The following is a 21,728-nucleotide window of genomic DNA, read 5'->3' as shown; positions in this document are numbered from 1 at the left end:
CTGTATCAAAAGCTTTGCTAAAGTCAAGATATATCACGTCCGCTGCTTTCCCTATATCCACAGAGCCAGTTATCTCATCATAGAAGGCAATTGGGTTGGTCAGGCATGAATTGCCCTTGATGAATCCATGTTAACTATTCCTGATCACCTTCCACTCCTCCAAGTGCTTCAAAATGGATTCTTTGAGGAGCTGCTCCATGATTTTTCCAGGGACTGAGGTAAAGCTGACCGATCTGTAGTTCCCCGGATTCTCCTTCTTCCCTTTTTTAAAGATGGGCACTATATTTGCCTTTTTCCAATCGCCCAGGACCTCCCCCGATCGCCATGAGTTTTCAAAGATAATGGCTAATGGCTCTGCTATCGCATCCAGCCCCATGGACTTGTGCACATCCAGCTTTTCTAATAGTCCTTAACCTGTTCTTTCACCACGGAGGGCTGCTCACCTCCTCCCCATACTGTGCTGCCCAGTGCAGCAGTCTGGGAGCTGCCCTTGTCTGTGAAGACCAAGGCAAAAAAAGCATTGAGTACTTCAGCTTTTCCACATCATCTGTCACTAGGTTGCCTCCCCCATTCAGTAAGGGGCCCACACTTTCCCTGACCTTCTTCTTGTTGCTACCATACCTGTAGAAACCCTTCTTGTGACCCTTCACATCCCTTCCTAGCTGCAAGTCCAATTGTGCTTTGGGCTTCCTGATTATACCCCTGCATGCTCAAGCAATATTTTTATACTCCTCCCTAGTCATCTGTCCAAGTTTGCACTTCTTGTAAGCTTCCTTTTTGTGTTTAAGCTCACCAAAGATTTCTCTAAAAAAGAACAGGAGTACTTGTGGCACCTTAGAGACTAACACATTTATTTGAGCATACGCTTTCGTGGACTACAGCCCACTTCTTCGGATGCATAGAATGGAACATATATTGAGGAGATATATATACACACATACAGAGACAATGAACAGCTGGGAGTTGTCATACCAACTCTGAGAGGCCAATTAAGTAAGAGAAAAAACAAACAAACTTTTGAAGTGATAATCAAGATAGCCCAGTACAGACAGTTTGATAAGAAGTGTGAGAGTACTTACATGGGGAGATAGATTCAATGTTTGTAATGGCTCGGCCATTCCCAGTCTTTATTCAAACCTAAATTGATTGTGTCTAATTTGCATATCAATTCGAGTTCAGCAGTTTCAAAAACAGACTCCAACAAGAAACTGCTGAATTGGCCTCTCAGAGTTGGTAAGACAACTCCCACCTGTTCATGCTGTCTGTATGTGTGTGTGTATATATATATATATATATATATATATATATATATATCCTCAATATGTTCCATTCTATGCATCTGAAGAAGTGGGATGTAACCCACGAAAGCTTATGCTCAAATAAATTTGTTAGTCTCTAAGGTGCCACAAGTACTCCTGTTCTTTTTGCGGATACAGACTAACACGGCTGCTACTCTGAAAGATTTCTCTGTTAATCCAAGCTGGTCGCCTGCGATATTTGCTATTCTTTCTGCACATTGGGATGGTTTGTTCCTGTGCCCTCAATAAAGCTTCTTTAAAATACAGCCAGCTCTCCTGGACTTCTTTCCCCCTCATATTAGCCTCCCAGGGGACCCTGCCCATCAGTTCCCTGAGGGAGTCAAAGTCTGCTTTTCTGAAGTCCAGGGTTCGTATTCTGCTGCTCTCCTTTCTTCCTTGTCAGGATCCTGAACTCAACCATCTCATGGTCACTGCTGCCCAGATTGTCACCCACTTCTACTTCCCCTGCCAATTCTTTCCTGTTTGTAAGCAGCAGGTCAAGAGGAGAACGGCCCCTAGTTGGTTCCTCCAGCACTTGCACCAAGAAGTTGTCTCCAACACTCTCCAAAAACTTCCTGGAGTGTCTGTGCACTGCTGTATTGCTCTTCCCCATGAGAACCAGGGCCTGTGATCTGGAAACTTCTGTTAGTTGTCCGAAGAAAGCCTCGTCTACCTCCTTCTCCTGGTCTGGTGGTCTATAGCAGACGGGGCAGCTCCAGGCACCAGCGCAGCAAGCGCGTGCCTGGGGCAGCAAGCCGCGGGGGGCGGCCTGCCGGTCGCCGTGAGGGCGGCAGTCAGGCTGCCTTCGGCGGCATGCCTGCGGGAGGTCCGCCGGTCCTGCGGTTTCAGCAGCAATTCGGCGGCGGGTACGCTGAAGGCGCGGGACCGGCGGACCTCCCGCAGGCATGCCGCTGAATCCATGTTACCAGCGGACCTCCCGCAGGCGCGCCGCTGAAAGCCTCCTGACTGCCGTGCTTGGGGCAGCAAACTACATAGAGCCGCCCCTGATAGCAGACGCCCACCACGATATCACCCTTGTTGCTATCGCCTCTAAATTTAACCCAAAGACTCTCAATAGGCTTTTCTCCAGTTTCATACTGGAGCTCTGAGCAATCATACTGCTTCCTTACATACAATGCAACCCCTCCACCTGTTCTCCCCCGCCTGTCCTCCCTGAACAGTTTATACCCATCCATGACAGTGCTCCAGTCATGTGAGTTACCCCACCAAGTCTCTGTTGTTCCAGTCATGTCATAGTTCCTTGACTGTGCCAGGACTTTCAATTCTTCCTGCTTGTTTCCCAGGATTCTTGCGTTCATGTACAGGCACCTAAGATAAGTAGCCAATTGCCCTACTTTCTCAGTGTTACACCCTCCTCCTTGTGTTTCCTCCCAGTATCCCACTTCCCCATTTACCTCCGGGCTTAGATCACCATCCCCTGGCGAACCTAGTTTAAAGCCCTCCTCACTAGGTTAGCAAGCCTGCCTGCGAAGATGCTCTTCCCTCTCTTCATTAGGTGGATTCCATCTCTTCCTAGCAATCCTTCTTCTTGGAACAACATCCCATGGTCGAAGAATCCAAAGCTCTCTCTCCAACACCACCTGCGTAACCACACATTTACCTCCATGATTCGATGGTCCCTACCTGGGCCTTTTCCTTCAATGGGGAGGATGGATGAGAACACGACTTGCGCCTCAAACTCCTTTATCCTTCTTCCCAGAGCTACGTAGTTTGCAGTGACTCACTCAAGGTCATTCTTGACAGTATCATTGGTGCCCACATTGAGAAATAGGAAGGGGTAGCGATCTGAGGGCTTGATCAGTCTCGGCAGACATTCCATCACAACCTGAATTCTAGCTTCCACAATACTCTGTGGGAACTCCTCCCAAGCGAACTCCCAGCTATCCCCAAATATCAGTCAAATGGTCATTAATTGGCTAATTTCTTTCAGACGTTGTGACAGAACTGTATCTTGAAGGACTGGCCAGAGGGCAGAGGCCTTCAGATCAATTCAGGGAGCATATCCCTTGCGTGAGTTATTACCAAATGAGGACTTATTTCTTGTGACTAAGATCTGATGACCCGGCCTCCCCACATCGTGTGATGCGAGCACTGCTGTCTGACAGATTGGACAGAAAACAGCAGTCCTGACATTTGTGGCTATTACAGACCCCCAGCACTTTTCTCAAGAGTTAATGGGTTGTCAGTATTTGAAAAGTTTCTGTATGCAGCTTCCTTATAAACATCTGCTAGACCTCTAGCCACTAGAGACTTGTTTATTCATTTCAATGAATTTTAGGTCATTGTCCTTCTATCCAGCTCTAAGGTGCTTCCCCCAGTCCACCTTCCAGTCTCCTCCTGCCCACTTCACCTTCTTCCTCGAGGTGTGCTAGTTGTCTGTTTCAGTATTGGCCTTCCACCCCAGAAGTGGCTGCATTTCAGTAGCAGGTGACATAATCCCTATATGTATGAACCAATTACGTAGCATCTCCATTGGAAGATATTTACATGGATGTCAAGAACATCCAGAGTTATCATAATTAATGACAATAACAGTTTTGGAAGGGATATTAAACTTTATGCTTCAGGGCTTATGTAGTCTCTAACTATTGGAGATCAGAATGAGAACGTATGTAGGAGGTAGATTATCCCACATCTGCTACTTCAAGGTTTTTGCACCATACTCTGAAGCGACTGGTGCTGGCCACTGTCAGAGACGGGATACTGGGCTAGATGGACCTTGGGTCTGATGCAATCTGGCAACTCCTGTTGTGATGCAGGCAGGTCAGGTGTCAACTCATGCCAAGGCCCCAGGCCTCACTGAACACTGACAAATGCATAACTGGAAACCAGTCTTGTTTACCTGTGTGTTACCCTTATCAAAATAGATATTATATGTTAAATTGATATGTTTAGACTTTATAAAATGCTTGTAGGATACTGCATGTATTGATCTCACTTATAACCTTTATAGCCTACGTGTAAGTGGTTGCATTGTAACCCTCTGTAATTGTGTAACTCCACCAAACGGGAAAAGAAACATTAATTAAGGTAAAGGGCTTGTCCAGCATAAAAGATGAAGGCAAATGAGGTACCTTCAACCCCGTTTATCTGATCTAATTGGGACCAGGGCCAGATCGGATAATCAAAAAATTGGATAATCCAGAGAATGGGAAAGTGCGAAGCTGCAGCGCCATCTTGTGGTCACAGGAGAGATCACCCACTTCTGGACCTATGTGCGCTGCCGGTTCCGTTATGGAGAGCTGGATAACGGAGGGTCAGATAAACAGGGTTCTACTGTAGTGTGTAGCATCAAAGGAGAGAGGCCCTGTTGATTGCACTCCTAACTCCTTGCAGGAAGCAGAGACCTACACATGAGCTCATCCCATCAGTTTGGACTCTGGAGTGGAGGGGATAAAAATCCCTGGCAAGGAGAAACGCAATCTCTTTTATGCTGGCAAAGATCCCTAAACATAAGAAGGGATGCCAACTGTCTAATTGCACAAAGCCAAACACTCTTGCCCTACCCCTTCCCCGAGGCCATGCCCCTGCCCCTCCCCTTCTCCGAGGCCCCGCCCCTGCTCACTCCATCCCCCCTCCCTCCGTCGCTTGCTCTCCCCCACCCTCGCTCACTTTCACCGGGCTGGGGCAGGGGGTTGGAGTGTGGGAGGGGGTGCGCACTCTGGGCTGGGGGTTGGGGCCAAGGGGTTTGGAGTGCGGGAGGAGGCTCCGGGCTGAACTTGGGGCAAGGGGTTGGGGTGCGGGCTCTGGGAGGGAGTTTGGGTGTGGGAGGGGGCTCGTGGCTGGGGCAGGGGGTTGGGGTGCGGGAGGGAGTTCGGGGTGTGGGCTCTGGGAGGGAGTTTGGGTGTGGGAGGGGGCTCATGGCTGGGGCAGGGGGTTGGGGTGCGGGAGGGAGTTCGGGGTGTGGGCTCTGGGAGGGAGTTTGGGTGTGGGAGGGGGCTCATGGCTGGGGCAGGGGGTTGGGGTGCGGGAGGGAGTTCGGGGTGTGGGCTCTGGGAGGGAGTTTGGGTGCAGGAGGGGGATTAGGGCTGGGTTGGGGGGTGTGTGGGGGTGTAGGGTACAGGCTCCAGCCGGGCGGTGCTTACCTCGGGCAGCTCCCAGAAGCGAAGGCATGTCCCTGTGGCTCCTAGGCTCAGGGGCAGCCAGGCAGTTCCGCACACTGCCCCTGCCTGCAGGCACCAGCACCACAGCTCCCATTGGCTGCAGTCCCTGGCCAATGGGAGTTGCGGCGTCACCTCTCGGGGTGGGGGCAACGTGCAGAGACCCCCGGCTGCCCCTGCGCCTAGGAGCCGGACATGCTGGCCTCTTCTGGAGCTGCATGGATCCAGGGCATGTAGGGAGCCTGCCTTAGCCCTGCTGCGCCGCTGACCAGACTTTTCACCTATTAAAATCTCCTGGATTGCTTTCAATAGCAACCAGGAGATTGAGGCCGATTCCAGGAGACTCCTGGCCAATCCGGGAGGGTTGGCAACCCTGAACATAAGCAAAGAGATCCCCATGCTGCTTGGCCTGGGTTAGCCCTAAAAGACATTCAGTGGACAGATTACTGCATCTCTGTCCCCTTTTGGAACCATAGACTAACTCATTTGTGCATAAACGTTGCCTGCTTTAACCTGTAAATAAGTCTCTCATCTCTTCTTGGTTAATAAATCCTTAGTTAGTTTATTATAGGATTGGCTGTGAGCATTGTGTTTGGTGTGAGATCTAAGGTACAAGTTGATCTGGGATGACTGCATAGGTGCCGACTTCCCCTCTGCCCGGTGGGTGCTTGCCCGGCTCCGGGCTCCGCCCTTCCCCACCCCCATTCCACCCCTTTCCCAAAGTCCCCGCCCCCATTCCACTCCTTCCCCCAAGTCCCTGCCCCGCCTCTTCTCCGCCTCCTCCCCTGAGCGCACCACGTCCCCGCTCCTTCCCCACCCTCCAGGAAAGTGCTAAGCATCGCCAAACAGCTGTTAGGCGGCAGGGGGCGGGAAGCACTGGGAGGAGCGGGGACGCGGTGCGCTGAGGGGGGTGAGAAGGAGACGAGGTGGGGGGAACTTGGCTGCCGGTGGGTGCGGAGCACCCGCTAATTTTTCCCCATGGGTGCTCCAGCCCCGGAGCTCCCACAGAGTTGGTGCCTGTGAGTGACTGGTTTCTTGGGACTTGGAGCAACCTGAATATTTTGTGATTTTTGGTATATAGCAACCAGCTATCACTAAGTCCAGCTTGCCTGGGTGGCAAGGCAGACTGGAGTGCCCGAGAGGACTGTCTGTGACACCGTGGTAAGACTGCTACAGTGATCCAAGAGCTCACATTTGTTACTGGGTTGGTGAAATCTGATTATAGAACAGGCCACCGGCGTGGGGTATCTGCCCTGCTCTGCGATAGTCTGCCGGGAAGTTGGATCTCATGGGCATGAAGCCCGCCGGACCGCGACACACCTATGACGAAAACTGACTATGCCAAGGGCTGCTGCAGAATGAAGCTCTTCGTTTTTAAAGCTCTCTGCAGCGAAAGGTGCTGCATAGAAGTAGGGATTGTTATTCTTAAAGCATAGCATCCTCGGACTGGAAAGCCGAGGGGAGACTGGGAGAAGCCAGTATGGTGAAGCAGTGCAGTCTAGTAGTTGGTACAGAGGCTAGGGACGCCTGGGTTCCAGTCTCACTCTCACTGACTCACTCCGTGCCCCCGGGGCAAAACATGCCTCAGTTTCTTCATGTGTAAAATGGCACCTAGACATTATGATACGACGGTGCTGAGCACTACAGAAAACCCTTAAGATAGATCGGGGCGGGCAAACTTTTTGGCCTGAGGGCCACATCGGTTTCCTAAATTGTATGGAGGGCTGGTTAGTGGAGGCTGTGCCTCCCCAAACAGCCAGGCGTTGCCCGGCCCCGCCCCCATCTGACCTCTCCTGCTTCTCACCCCCTGACGGCCCCCCCAGGACTCCTGCCCCATCCACCCCTCCCTGTCTCCTGACTGCCCCCGGACCTTCTGCCCCCCCATCCAACCCCTCCTCTCATTCCTGACTGCCCCCCAGGACCCCTGTCCATCCAACCACCCCTTCTCCCTGGCCACCTCCAGAACCCCTGCCCCTCACCACCCCATGCAACCCCCCCCCTCCTTCCTGACTACCCCCCCCGGGAGCCCTGCCCCCATTCAACCCCCCTGTTCCCTGCCCTCTGACTGCCCCGACCCCTATCCACACCCCGCCCCCTGACCACCACCCCGAACTCCCCTGCCCTCTATCCAACCCCCCCTGCTCCCTGCCCCCTTACTGTGCTGGTAGCGTTACAGCCGCGCTGCCCGGAGCACTAGGACAGGCAGCCGCACCGCCCGGCTGGAGCCAGCCACATCACTGCGCTGCCTGGCAAGAGCTCGCAGCCCACCGCCCAGAGTGTTGTGCCGGTGGCAGGGTGAGCTGAGGCTGCAGGGGAAGGGGGATCAATGCGGGAGGGGCTGGGGTCTAGCCTCCCGGGCCAGGAGCTCAGGGGCCGGACAGGAGGGTCCCACCGGCTGGATGTGGCCCGCAGGCCATAGTTTGCCCACCTCTGAGCTAGATAGATACTTCACAAAGGGTTTGGGTGGCTGATTGAGAGTTTGTAAGTCAGTTTGAAATCCTCACATCATGAGTGCTATATCAGCGCAAAGTATTGTTAGCTGGGATGTTTAGGAAGAAACCCCAGTCAAAGATAAATAATTTGGTAAGAAAAGGAAATTAGTGAAGGGGAAACCATCTGTTTTGCCTGGCAGTGCTGAATGGAAAATCAAGAACTGAAAACTTTCCAGCATTCCAATCTGCCAAGTTGCGCTTATTTTGCATTTTCATTTCAGTGACGGGCCAGAAGCAAGTGTGGGATCCTTCAAGTCTGGAGTGGTTTGATGGCCATTGTGCCAAATCTGTCCTCATCCTATTAAGAAGCTTTAAAATATAAATTAGTTAAATCTTTACTAAGATCTTTGTGCAAGAGGAGAATCTGGGGGGACCTGGATTTTTAAACCATCTCCCTAGAATAGTATAATATGTTGCCCTTACTGTATAGAATGCCTTTCATCTGAGGATCTCAAAGAATTTTTCAAACATCAGAGTCTGGTCCAAAGCCCAGGATGTCAGTGGGAGTCTTTCCCGTTTGAATTTAGGCCCATAGCGAATTAATGCTTACAACTTCCTTCTGAAGTGTGTAAGTATCATTAGCCACAGTTTGCAGGTGACACAGACTGAAAAGCGACCACTGATTTTGGGTGCCAAATTTGAGACAGGTGGGCCCTGATTTTCGCAGGGGCTGAGCACTCCTACCCTGCTTTGAATTCATTTGGAGCTGCGAGTGCTGAGCACCCCTAAAAATCAGGCCCAGATTGGACACCTACAAACAGTCCTGTTTGACCAGAATTATACTCCATCTGTGACAGAGCCAGGAAGAAAACGAGACTCCTGATTTCCAGTCTTTTCTTCTTCCAGGAAGAAGGATTTTGCTATGTGCTGCCAATGAGACGTTTAACATCTCAGTCGTACTTTCGAATCTCTACCATTCTTATTGTAACCAGGTACCAGCTCTGGTGCCCTGTTGCCCACCTCCTTTTCCAGTGAATAATCCAGGTGAACAGGCATGAAATTACACGGAGTCAAGGACTTGGTTAGAATTGCCAGGACCCAACAGAGTGGAATGATTCTTAGGGGAAGTCTACAAAGCTACCTCGTTTGCACACCTTTTTGTTCCCCGTTGTTTCTCCCAGGGAGGTTCAGTTGGGTTTCTAGGTAAGGGGAAGGCTGTGCAAAGTGATAGGAATAGAATAACCCTTCCCAAGAACTGGGCTGGCTCAAATATAGGGTATGTGGCTCTGTAGGTGATATATGAAGTGTGTTTACTTCCTCAGTAGAATTTTTCTTTCCCACTTTCTCATTTTTAACAGCCTGTTTCTCTTTAATTTTCTAGCCCCCCCATACCCTCCATTTTCTATTTCCATTGGATTTGTTTTCTCTCCCCTCTTTCTTCAGTCTCTCCTACGCCGAATGTGAACACAAAAGCGCTCACGCAGCCCAGGGGGACTGGAATTGGGGCAGACAGATTTGTTCCTCCCAGTAGATTATACACAGGCTTTCGTTGTATGGGCTGGACCTGTGGGGGAGAGTGTGGATGGAGGGTGTGGTCGTGCAGGATGTAACCTTAGTAGTTTAATTGATGGGTGCAGAGTTGGTTTCTAGTGGGTGATCTGCAGGCGGCTAAATTCTGACTGCAGGAGATTATGGGGTGCAAGTAGGGGTGTTGGAGGGAGCACCCATTTGAGTTGGGTGTGCCTGGGTTTGCAATGGGTGGAACTGCCAGGAGCAGCTGAAGGGAAGGAAGGGAGAGTTGAGTTTACCAGTGTCAGGGAAATGCAGGAGATGGGGCCAGCTGGGCCTGCAATGGGATGAACTTCCAGGGAGTAATCACAAGAGATCACTGGGATAAGTTAGCTTTGCAAAGAGGTGGAGGTGCTGCAGGGAGTAGCCAAAGGAGATGGAGGGAGGCTTGCAGTTGAAATGAGGGGTAGCTGCTGGGGACAGCCACATAGTATTAGCGGGTGATGTAGGTTTGCAATGTGGGGGACACAGGGAGCAGCCCCCAGTGTTAATGGGGGAGGCGGGTTTGCAATGGGGGGAGCGGCAGGGGGCAGCCCTGGGGGGAGGGGTTACAGTGGGGGGAGCCACAATGGGCAGTCCAGGGGAAGCGGAGGAGCAGCAGGGAGCAGCCCCAGGGAGGGGGGTTTGCAGTGGGGGGAGCGGCAGGGGGCAGCCCCAGGGAGGGGGGGTTCATAGAATCATAGAATATCAGGGTTGGAAGGGATCTCATGAGGTCATCTAGCCCCCTAATCATTTTTGTTGCCCTCCGCTGGACTCTTTCCAATTTTTCCACATCCTTCTTGTAGTGTGGGGCCCAAAACTGGACGCAGTACTCCAGATGAGGCCTCACCAATGTCGAATAGAGGGGAATGATCACGTCCCTCGATCTGCTGGCAATGCCCCTGCTTATACAGCCCAAAATGCCGTTAGCCTTCTTGGCAACAAGGACACACTGCTGACTCATATCCAGCTTCTCATCAATTGTAACCACTAGGTCCTTTTCTGCAGAACTGCTTCCTAGCCATTCGGTCCCTAGTCTGTAACAGTGCATGGGATTCTTCCGTCCTAAGTGCAGGACTCTGCACTTGTGCTTGTTGAACCTCATCAGGTTTCTTTTGGCCCAATCCTCCAATTTGTCCCTCTGTATCCTATCTCTACCCTGCAGCGTATCTACCACTCCTCCCAGTTTAGTGTCATCTGCAAACTTGCTGAGGGTGCAGTCCACACCATCCTCCAGATCACTAATGAAGATATTGAACAAAATGGGCCCCAGGTTGCAGTGGGGGGAGCAGCGGGGGACAGCCCCTGGGAGGGGGGGTTGCAATGGGGGGAGCGGCAGGGAGCAGCCCCGGGGAAGGGAGTTTGCAATGGTGGGAGCAGCAGGGACAGTCCCGGGGAAGGGGGTTGGGAAGCAGAGGAGCAGCAGGGAGCAGCCCCAGGGAGGGGGATTTGCAGTGGGGGAGCGGCAGGGAGCAGTTCCGGGGAAGGGGGTTTGCAGTGGGGGGAGCGGCGGGGGGCAGCCCCGGGGAAGGGGGTTTGCAGTGGGGGGAGCGGCGGGGAGCAGCCCCGGGGAAGGGGGTTTGCAGTGGGGGGAGCGGCGGGGGGCAGCCCCGGGGAAGGGGGTTTGCAGTGGGGGGAGCGGCGAGGGGCTGCCCCGGGGAAGGGGGTTTGCAATGGGGGGAGCGGCGGGGGGCAGTCCCGGGGAAGGGGGTTTGCAATGGGGGGAGCGGCGGGGGGCAGCCCCGGGGAAGGGGGTTTGCAGTGGGGGGAGCGGCGGGGGGCAGCCCCGGGGAAGGGGGTTTGCAGTGGGGGGAGCGGCGGGGGGCAGCCCGGGGGAAGGGGGTTTGCAGTGGGGGGAGCGGCGGGGGGCAGCCCCGGGGAACGGGGTTTGCAATGGGGGGGGCGGCGGGGGCAGCCCCGGGGAAGGGGGTTTGCAATGGGGGGAGCGGCGGGGGGCAGCCCAGGGGAAGGGGGTTTGCAATGGGGAGAGCGGCGGGGAAGGGGGTTTGTAATGCGGGGAGCGGCGGGGAAGGGGGTTTGCAATGGGTCCGTAGGGAGGACGAGTCCGGGACCGGGTCCAGCCGCGAGAGCTGCGCGCGAGCCGCTCGTGGGGGGGGGGCGGGGTCCCCGGCGCAGGGCGCCCTCTGCGATTCTGCCGCGGCGCGAGACAGCCGCCCGCCCTGGCGCGCGCCGGCCCGGCTGCACAATGCGGCCGACGGCGGCGGCGTCCCGCGTTGCCAGGTTACCATTGATCGCTGTCAGCGCGTGCCAGGCCCCACCTCCCGCTCCCCGAGCAAGGGAGCACGTGATTGGTTCGGGGCCCGGCGGCCGGCCAATGGGCGGGCGGGTTGTTGGAGGAGGGGGCGGGTTGCTCGAGCCGGAGGGGGCGGTGCTGGGGGCTGGTGTCACGGCTCAGCTGCCAGTTTGAAAAAATGTCGGGAAGGAGGCGCATCGGGGACCCGGAGGTGAGAGCGCGGAGCGGGGGGATCCCTGGGAGGAGGCTGGTCGGGGGGGGGGGGTGAGAAATGAATGGGGGGGGCTGGCCCCGGGGGTAGTGCTGGGCCCGATCCTAGTGCTGGACCCGATCCTGGAGGGGGTGAGAAACGCATCCCATGGGGGGGGGGGGCTGGTGCTGGATGGTCGGGGGGGGGGGTGAGAAATGAAGCCCTGGGGAGGGGGCGCTCAGGTCAAGGGGGTGATGCTGGATGATCCCGGGAGAGGGGCTAGAGGTGGGAGCAGGTTCAGGCGGGAATCCCAGGGGTCCCTAGAGGAGCCGGGAGAGGTTTCGGGGGGGGGGAAGATGAAAATTGCCAGTTGGGGGGGGGGATGTTGGAGGGTGGAGCCCCTGTGCTGCAGCCTCTTTGCATGGGTGAGGGGGAGAAATTCTGCGTTGAGATTTTACAATTATACTGTGGAGGGAAGGTCCTGAAATGGAAATTGAGAGGTTAAAGGGTTTTCCTTCTTCTACCCCAGGACGAGGGGCCTGGGGGTGTTTCACCATCAAATAAGCTTGCCAGCTGACTGAGGTACAGTAGCCATTTAAAATGAGTTCTGGCTTTCTCTGGCTCTAGAGATCTGTAGGGGATGTGGTGGCCCAGCTCTGTGGCCCCCCATACGCATTTTTTTTTCTGCAGCTGTTTAGGGGTCTTTCTGGAGAGACTGGTTGAAGCAGTCTCACTAAAGGGCTGCAGCACCTGCAGCCAATACATGGCTACATAGTCAAGGCCTGTCTTTTTTTCCCCCCTAAACAGTGTTTGACCAAAAGAATTCCACAGAATCCTAAATATCAACACATAAAATCTCGCCTTGACACAGGTAAGTGAAAATATCGCCTTGTGTAAGAATCCGCTAATCAGATGTCAAACTATACCAGCATGTGTTATGTTACATGTCTAACTGCCTGTATTCAGCCAGCTATTTAAAATTTGCACTGAAATAACTTCAAATCTGTGGTCATAATTGGAGCCTCTCAACTGACTGTCATTGATGTCAGACTCCTGATGTAACAATGCTCAGTAAAATTCATGGGCCTGACTTTTCTAGTGTATCCTTTTTACAGAAGCTTTTGTTTTACCCATGATTTGAAATTAAAGCTAGTGTTTTAAAGGCCCCTGTTAGATTTTCCCCTTCCATTTCCCCATCCTTTTCCTTGCTAACACAGAATTATTTTTTGTGCATTTCATGTGACTTGTCTGATGATTTTTTAAATGTCTTAAGTAATGATGCATCCACCACTTGCCCTTGTAAATTAGCTAATAGGTGCCTGTTTTCCTGATTATACAACCTAAACTTTTGCTACTTCATTTTCATTCCACTATAACTAGTTATGCCTCATTGGATCATCCTAAGTTATTTTCTTGCCTTGTTTTTTCACCATTTGAATACGTGTAGATATGTCCTGTTACCCTCTCCTCTATCTTAGCTGTCATTTAATAGCCAGACTCTACCTATTGTTCGATGGTTCTTTAAAACTCTTGAGTTGTAGTCATAACACTAGTGTACATATGTGGTCTAGTTCAAACCGGCTTTATTTTGGGAAAGTTCTATGTATGGCATGTGTTAGAAGTTGCAGGTCAGACTAGATCACAGTCATCCCTTCTAAAGTCCCTTTATCGACCTTTTCAGCCCATCTCAGACCTTGTCTTGGGAGCAAATCTAAAGTAAATGCACAACTGGGGGGAGGGAGAGCAGGCGGGATGAGTTACCATGTGACTGACTATAGAAGTTATGATCATATATAATCTTTAGCTATTTATGTTCTCAAATTGCTGTCCAAACACTGATCATCATAACTCTCCCTGTGTGGTAGGTGAGCAAATATTTCCATTTTATGTTTGGGGGAAACTGAGGCACGGCGCACTTAAGTCACTTGCCCAAGATGTCACGGTGAATCAGAGAAGCAGAGCTTGGCCTAAAACCTAGTTCTCCTGATTCCTGGCCCTGTGTTTCAGCTTTTCATTTTCCTCTTCATAAGAACATAAAAATGACCATACTGGGTCAGACCAATAGTCCATCTAGCCCAGTATCCTGTTTTCTGATAGTGGCAAATGCCAGATGCTTCAAAGGGAATGAACAGAACAGGGCAGTCATGATGGAGAACAGGGCAGTCATGAAGTGATCCATCCCCTGTCATCCAGTCCCAGCATCTGGCATTCAGAGGCTTAGTGTCACCCAGAACATGGGGTTGCATCCCTGACCATCTTGGCTAATAGCCATTGATGGAACTGTCCTCCTTCTCTAGATTCTTAAGAATTTAACCTTGGTCCTTTTATCTTTTCCCATTATGAAATGTTATTGGACGCTGCTTCTAGGGCAGATACTCCCAAATGCATCTCCTTCAAATGAGTATAATATGCTAGAAATTATTAAATTATCACAATGTAAGAAACAAAACAAAAGGCAGGTAAAGAATTAACTAAATGCCAGGCTAAGGGGATGGGTCTTCAATTTCTTCAGATTTTCCTGTGTTAAAAGGACCCAAATTTCACACAGTCACTTCTTGACCACACAATATTTCCAGTTAACAAATGCGTCAAAGACTGAACTCTTTGACTTGGGTATGAGTGCTCTTTTTATCTACCTTTTCAGCCCATCTCAGACCTTGTCTTGGGAGCAAATCTAAAAATCTAACCTCATCTCCCAATTCTTTTCCTCCACCAACTCATCTCTATTGTTTCAAATCCCACATCAGAACCTCCAAGATATTTCCAGAATTAGGACTTGTCTACACTGGCGCTTTACAGCGCTGCAACTTTCTCACTCAGGGGTGTGAAAAAACGCCCTCCCCCCCCCCCAGTGCAGCAAGTTTCAGCACTGTAAAGCACCAGTGTAGACAGTGCACCAACGCTGGGAGGAATGCCCCTCATGGAGGTGGGTTTTCTTAAGAGTGCTGGGAGAGCTCTGCACGACTACAAAAAGAACAGGAGGACTTGTGGCACCTTAGAGACTAACAAATGTATTAGAGCATAAGCTTTCGTGGACTACAGCCCACTTCTTCAGATGCATATAGAGTGAAACATATATTGAGGATATATCTATACACACATACAGAGAGCATGAACAGGTGGGAGTTGTCTTACCAATTCTGAGAGGCCAATTAAGTAAGAGAAAAAAACTTTTGAAGTGATAATTAAGCTAGCTCAGTACAGACAGTTTGATAAGAAGTGTGAGAATGCTTACAAGGGGAGATACAGACTAACACGGCTGCTACTCTGAAACCTGCACGACTACGCAAGCCATGTTAAAGTGCTGCCCGTGTAAACTAGCCCTTAGTCATCTTCTTGAGCCTCTTTTCATCTAAATCCCTATTTGTATCTTAATTGCTTTCTTATCTTAACTGTTGCAAATGCCCTGTTAATATTCTTCCTTTCGCTCCTCTAAGGGATCTAGACTGCAGCAGCCGGGTTACACTGGAAACAGGCCTATATTGCTTAACCTTCAGTGGCTCCCTGTCCATCTCAGGATATGTCTACACTAGAAATGCTAAGTGCTGCTGTAGCACTGTAGTATAGATGCTCTCTACAGCCAAGGAAGGGGTTCTTCTGTCACTGTAGTAAATCCACCTCTCTGAGAGGCAGTAGCTAGGTCGATGGATGAATTCTTCCATTGACCTAGCAATTCCTACTCCATGGCTTTGGTTGGCTTAATTACATGGCACAGGGCATGACATTTTTCACAGGCCTGAGCAATGCAGTTAAGTCAACCTAACTTTGTAGTGTAGACCAGCCCTCAGGTTATGGCTCTGTCTACACTACAGTGGCACAGCTCTGGCACCGTAGTGTAGACACTTTTGCTATGGCGACGGAAACGGTTTTCCATTGCTATAGTTAATCCACCTCCTCAAGAGGCAGTTGCTGTCTTCCATGGACCTAGTGGTGTCTACACTCAGGCTTAGGTCAACTTAACAACGTCTCTCGGGGGTGTGAATTTTTCACATCCCAAGCAATGTACCTGGTTCGACCTACGTTTCAGGTGGAGATCAGACCTCTGAATGAAATTAAAAAATATTCTCCTGGTAGAGATCAGCCTTGCTCCGTCTGACATAATATAAACTGTGACTGTATCCGAGGAGCTCCAGACACTTAAGATATTGATTATAAACTATGTAGGTCAGGGGTCGGCAACGTTCGGCACGCGGCTCGCCAGGGTAAGCACCCTAGCGGGCCAGGCCAGTTTATTTACCTGCTGACGCGGCAGGTTCGGCCGATCGCGGCCCCCACTGGCCGCAGTTCGCTGTCCCGGGCCAATGGGGGCGGCGAGAAGCAGTGCGGACGAGGGATGTGCTGGCCGCGGCTTCCTGCCGCCCCCATTGGCCCGGGACGGCGAACCACGGCCAGTGGGGGCTGCGATCGGCTGAACCTGCCGCGTCAGCAGGTAAATAAAACTGGCCCGGCCCGCCAGGGTGCTTACCCTGGCGAGCCGCGAGCCGAACGTTGCCGACCCCTGATGTAGGTTATGGTAGTGCTTAACACACCTTGAATACTGAAAGACAGAGTTCCTGCCCAAGAAACATTAGACTCTAAATTGAGACATGAAACCTCTAAGCTTCAATCCCTCTGTGAGGTAGGGGTAAGTAGTATTGGGGAAAACTCTGATTCATTAATTGGTGTAAATCAGGAGTAACTCTGGAAGTCAAGGAAGGTACACTGCATTTACACTGGGGTAATAGAGCAGAATCTTTCCCAGTAATACTTACCCCTATGTCACAGAGTAATGAGAGAGAAAACGGCTTAGAAGTAGGAGTCAGAGCCAGGAATAGAACCCCAAAACTGTGACTCCCAGTCCCCTCCTCTAATCACATGGTAGATGTCCCAAATAACATCCTTTGTAAAGATCACTTCTCCATTCTGCAAAGTATTGCCCAAACCACATGTGCTTTTAATTGGCAGGGGAATTCTGGGTGGAACCAGCAGACTACAAACAAGCCCTCTCAGCGCTTTTAAGCGTGCTGCTGTTTTGGTTGGCAGACCGTCGATGCCTTTGTATCACTTTACTGCAACTCCTGCTAATAAATTAAGTGGAATGCTCACTGGCTTACTGCATAGCAGTTAAACACACCCTTTAAAAATAAGGTTGTGCAAAACAATTTGGATTCCTGCTAGCCACTGATCCTCCCAAAGACATCCTCTCCCAAGTATTTACAGGCTTGGACCTACTGAGCACTGCCTGAGTCAGTTCAGCCCATTTTCTGTCTGACCTGGCTGTTCGGTTAGACCCCTCATCGTGAGCGATGGTTATTAAGAGGAGAAACTCCTTCCTCGTTCCTTTTTGGTATTGGGTGGACTCATCATGGTAAGGGAAGAGCTGGTGCAAGCCTTGCTTCTCCCAGAGTTGCTAGGCTGCTAGAATCCAGTCTTCTCCCTTTATAAGTGTTTAAGCGTTCATGTTCTGAAAACTCGTATTATAAAAACAATCTATTACAAAGTGCTTGTTCTCTGTTGTAGGAAACAGCCTGACCAAATACATTGAGAAATTGGAAGAGATCAAGAGAAGTGAGTAACGTATGGGGAGAGGAGGTTAACTCAAGGGGTTTGTTGAACGCTGCACAGTGAATCCTGGCCCCTTCATTTTGGAAGCGAGTGGTGTAATCTGCTCTTGGGACCTGTGGCCAAATCCCATTAACTATAAATAGGCGCTGTGAGGATTCTGAGGGTGCGGTGCAGAGATAGTGTACCGTAATCTCTTTTAGATATCTACCCTGTTTCTGCATCAAGCAATATGATCATCAAAATCCTTTACAGTTAGGCTTTTAGATAAAGCACCAGAGTAGAGAGTTCTGGGAGCTCATCCAGAAACAGTAAGTTGCCTGGTGCACATCGTATTACTGAGGACAAATGAGGACAGATTGTGGGAGGGAGGGACCAAGTACAAAGAATTCTGCAGATGGAAAAGACCAGTTCAGGACTGACTTGGTGATGAGGGATCTTGGTAATCCAATACTGTTCCTGTGGTGCTGTAGACAGCTCTCTACATTTATTCCTAAAGCCACCCTGGTCAGACTTAGAAGGAAGTGTGTTATTTATGCCCAAACTACTGTTTTTAGGCGGTATGTTGGCTTGCTCTCGCTTCTCCCAAAATCTTGGAAATTGTCTTTTTCTTCTTCTCCATCAAACCATAATAATTCCTTCTCTCTTCTTCTTCTCCTGCCCTTGCTTTTCTGGATTATCTGTACACCACGGCCACTAGAAGGTGACATCACACACACTTGGACAGGTCTGCCAATGACTTTCTATCCGGTAAAGGCAATGTTAGGGATGATAGACAAACTGTTCCCCAGGAGTGGTAGAATGCAATTGTATTAACCATAGTCAACCTAAGCCGATTGTAAATGGTATAACTAAAAGACCTCTCTCTACAGCAGTGGCTCTCAAACTTTTGTACTGATGACCCCTTTCACATAGCAAGCCTCTGAGTGCGACCCCCCCCCCCTTATAAATTAAAAACACTTCTTAATATATTTAATACCATTATAAATGCTGGAGGCAAATCGGGCTTTGGGGTGGAGGTTGGCAGCTCGCGACCCCCCATGTAATAACCTTGCGACCCCCTGAGGGGTCCCAACCCCCATTTTGAGAACCTGCTCTACAGGAACTATCTATAATATCTTTAGAGTTAAATGGCTTTTGCTTCTACTTCAGCTGGTTGTGGGCTTGACCTTGAGGCCTTGTTTCTGATCTATTTAGACTTTTAACAGGACACTTTGTTAAAATGTAAATGAGCCGTGTTCATCCCTGTGTAATCCCCCTGAAGTCAGTGGAGTTATTATGGGGTGAATTTGCCACAGCATATTTTAACTCTTTAGATTTTGAAGCTGATGAAACCCTAACTACTCCTCACCACTTAGTGTCTTTCTGTTGCATTTCACTCAGTTTTGCCAATGAAACTAGACTAGTCACTGTCACTTTCTATTTCTAGTCAGTTTTGCTTTCTTGTTCTCAATCTCCAGCACTGCTGTTAATGCATGGGAAGGCAGGAAAATTATTTAAATCCAAATAACCCTGCTTTTATTGAGAGGTGAAGAAAAAGTCACCAAACGCTAAGGTCATTAGGATTTTGTATGTCCATTTTCAGGGTTTTTTAAAACTGTTTTATGCTGTTCCTTTAACATCATAAAGTTTTAAATTACAAGGGAGATCACATATCTGAAATACAAAAGTGTTTGTAGCTGAGTTGGTAAAAAAATGTTCTTTCACTTTTTGCTCCCTCTTCTTTGTTTTTAGTTGTGAGTCTCTTGGTAAAACGAAAAGGAAAATTATCTTGTTTCACGATATTCTTTGTTGATCAATTGACTAAGATTTCAGTATATAAAAAGCAAAGGCAGTCCAGTGGTATCTGTACCACAAATCTTGTTGTGTTGCTGCCTTCAGTTTTAAACTGTGCTGTGAATCTAATTTCCTTTTGTGCTGAAGGCTTCTTGTTTAAATCCCAATTCTAGAGTACAGTAGCGGTTTTCTCATCGCATTTCTGCTGAATGGGCACCTTGTGTTCCTGGGCAATTTAGAAACTTTTTTCCCCTTGATTTCTCATGGATAGATGATACCAGTTGGACACAACATCAGATGCCTAGTACAGTCAATTCTCTGTCTCTTGTGTAACTTGAGAGAGTCAGACTCAATACTGTAAACGTGCTGGAAAATCAAAACTGGTAAGATAGCTGAAACTCTGATTTTAGTCCTTTGAAGCAGAGACTTGAGAGAAGCTGCTGCAAGATCCGATCCATTCTTAAATATATATTGCTTCACTCATTGCTGAAGCCCAGGGAAACAGGGCTTTGTAAATCTTCAGCAGGACAGTTACAGTTTAATACCAGATCCTTGATTCATAATGTCAGAAAATCCAAATGGATCTTCCGAGTCAGAGCCAGGTACGTAATGTTGATATTGCAACGAGAAGCAGCATTTTCCTGCGCTTTCTGCTGTTCAGTGTAAATCCCCAACAAAATATTTGATATGATTTGCTCCAATTCAGATACAGATTTGGTAAAAGTGATAGTCCTCTGAGCTCATACTAACTGCTAGGGGGTAGAACTAAGTCGTCAAGATTTGTGACAGCTGCTTTTTTTTTTTGTAAATAAACCTGGTTTTGAAGAAGATTAAACACTATCCAGTAGTTGCAATGTTTAATTATTAGTCATTAGGTTTCAAAAAATAAGGATCCGTTGACTTTTATACATAAGTCTTCAAAACCTTTTTCTTAAACTATAATTGGGCTTTATCTTCACTTCTTTCATCCAGACAACTGAACTGAGGGAGGGGTTATCTCAGAGCCATGGCTGGGGATCTCAGCCTTGGGAGACAAGTGACATTGACTTTAGGGGGGTTGAGTTTTGTTGCATCAGGCAAGAGAAGCAGGCTGTTCAGAAGAGATGTTTCTATTACTCGTGAGTCATATTGGTGTTTAGGACTCTGGCTAATAAGAATGGCGGTGCAGGAGGTGGCTTAATGGTCTCAGCATAAGGCTTGAAACATCTAGTCTCTCTGGAACCACAGTGGTCATCCCAGTCTTTCATATGTCCAAGTAGGTTGACCAGATGTCCCGATTTTATAGGGACAGTCCCGATTTTTGGGTCTTTTTCTTATATAGGCTTCTGTTACCCCCCCGATTTTTCGCACTTGCTGTCTGGTCACCCTGTGTCTAAGGTGGCTCATTTCACAGGATTTAGTTTATGTGCAGATCTTTCATATGAAACTTGATAACCAAGGTTTTGAAGGCACGTTAATGGATCCCATGGTCACCTTTGTAAGAGGGTTTCAGGGTTTTACACCTGTATTTTTTTTCTGCTCTACTTTGGCACAGACCAATATGGGGCACTTAGCACCTAGTAATTACTCTCCATGTTTAACAGATCCCATGTAGGGCAGGATGCTGAATTTGTGGACTTTTCCTGCTCTAGAGTAGTGGAAATGGCTCAGGCAAATCTCCCCCAGGAAGTGTGTGTTTGAGCGTAAGCAAATAGCGAGGATAGAGAATGTCTGTTTCAAAGTGTGTATGCAAAAGCTGGTGGGGATGCTCATGGGGTCTGTTTTATGTGACCGTCAGGCTGAAAGGTGCCCTGGAGACTGAAGTATTCTTAGCCACAGGGCAATTATAGGCACTGGCAATGCAAGACTTCTCCCCACTCCCACTCCATATGTAGCCAGGACCTATGGATTGTGAGGGGAGCTCAGTCTCCATGGCCCACTTAGTCTCCTCAACTGAGAGGATGCCAGCAAGAGAGCTGAGTAGTACTAAATCTGTTGGTGATCTTGTGGTGTCTGCTGGGATCTGGATTGAGACCCAGCAAACTCCTTCACATAAACCATGGAATAGTCCACAGATGGTAGCAATTTTAAGTCCCTAGCAGCCTGGATTTAATAAAGGGTCTGCATTCCATTATCAGTCCCCAGCTAGAGTGAGATTTCTGAGACATTTTCTTAAAATGATTAACGTTCTTCTGACGATCGTTCCCTGACCTGTGGCTTCAGTGGGGAAGAAGTAAAGGAATGGAGGAATGATTGGACCTGTTTTGGTTCAGCCCATAGGGTATGGAGGAGGGAAAGAAACATGGGTTTTGAGTGTTTAAAAAGTTGTGCGCACAATCTTTTGTAACAGTTGCAGACCCTAGAGAAGGTAAAGCCTTATTAGGACATCTGGTGCATCCCCCCCTGCCAGTGCAGGGTTGTTCCTTACTGGACAGTCTCCAGTGCTCTGTCCTGTCTAGTTGTAAATGCCCCAAGGAATGAGGCTTCTACAGCTTCACTTGGGAGACTTTCACATCCTAACAGAGTCACATCAAGAAGTTCTTCCTGATATTCATCTTACATTTTCCTTTCTTACCTTTACCCCGCTAC

The 21,728-nt window shown here is 49.5% G+C and overlaps 1 protein-coding gene and 1 long non-coding RNA gene across 3 annotated transcripts in view; both read left to right on the top strand.

Annotated features, from left to right (window-relative positions):
* Positions 1–21,728, top strand: part of LOC135972807 (uncharacterized) — a 348,625-nt gene that overhangs the window by 214,443 nt on the left and 112,454 nt on the right. The gene's annotated exons all lie outside the window — the stretch shown is intronic.
* CEP41 (centrosomal protein 41) overlaps positions 11,762–21,728 on the top strand; it is a 28,031-nt gene continuing 18,064 nt past the window's right edge. The window contains exons 1-3 of one of the 2 annotated variants that reach the window (XM_024110609.3): positions 11,764–11,864; positions 12,651–12,714; positions 17,343–17,390. In XM_024110609.3, the coding sequence (XP_023966377.1) occupies positions 11,832–11,864; positions 12,651–12,714; positions 17,343–17,390 (145 nt within the window). In that variant the 5' untranslated portion in view covers positions 11,764–11,831. Of the gene's footprint in view, positions 11,865–12,650; positions 12,715–17,342; positions 17,391–21,728 lie in introns of both variants that reach the window. The other variant, XM_042842258.2, reaches the window with a different exon arrangement.

The sequence above is a fragment of the Chrysemys picta genome, chromosome 1 (assembly GCF_011386835.1).
Source record: "Chrysemys picta bellii isolate R12L10 chromosome 1, ASM1138683v2, whole genome shotgun sequence".
In the NCBI taxonomy this organism is placed as follows: domain Eukaryota; kingdom Metazoa; phylum Chordata; order Testudines; family Emydidae; genus Chrysemys; species Chrysemys picta.
This window is presented reverse-complemented; position numbering and strand designations above follow the sequence as displayed.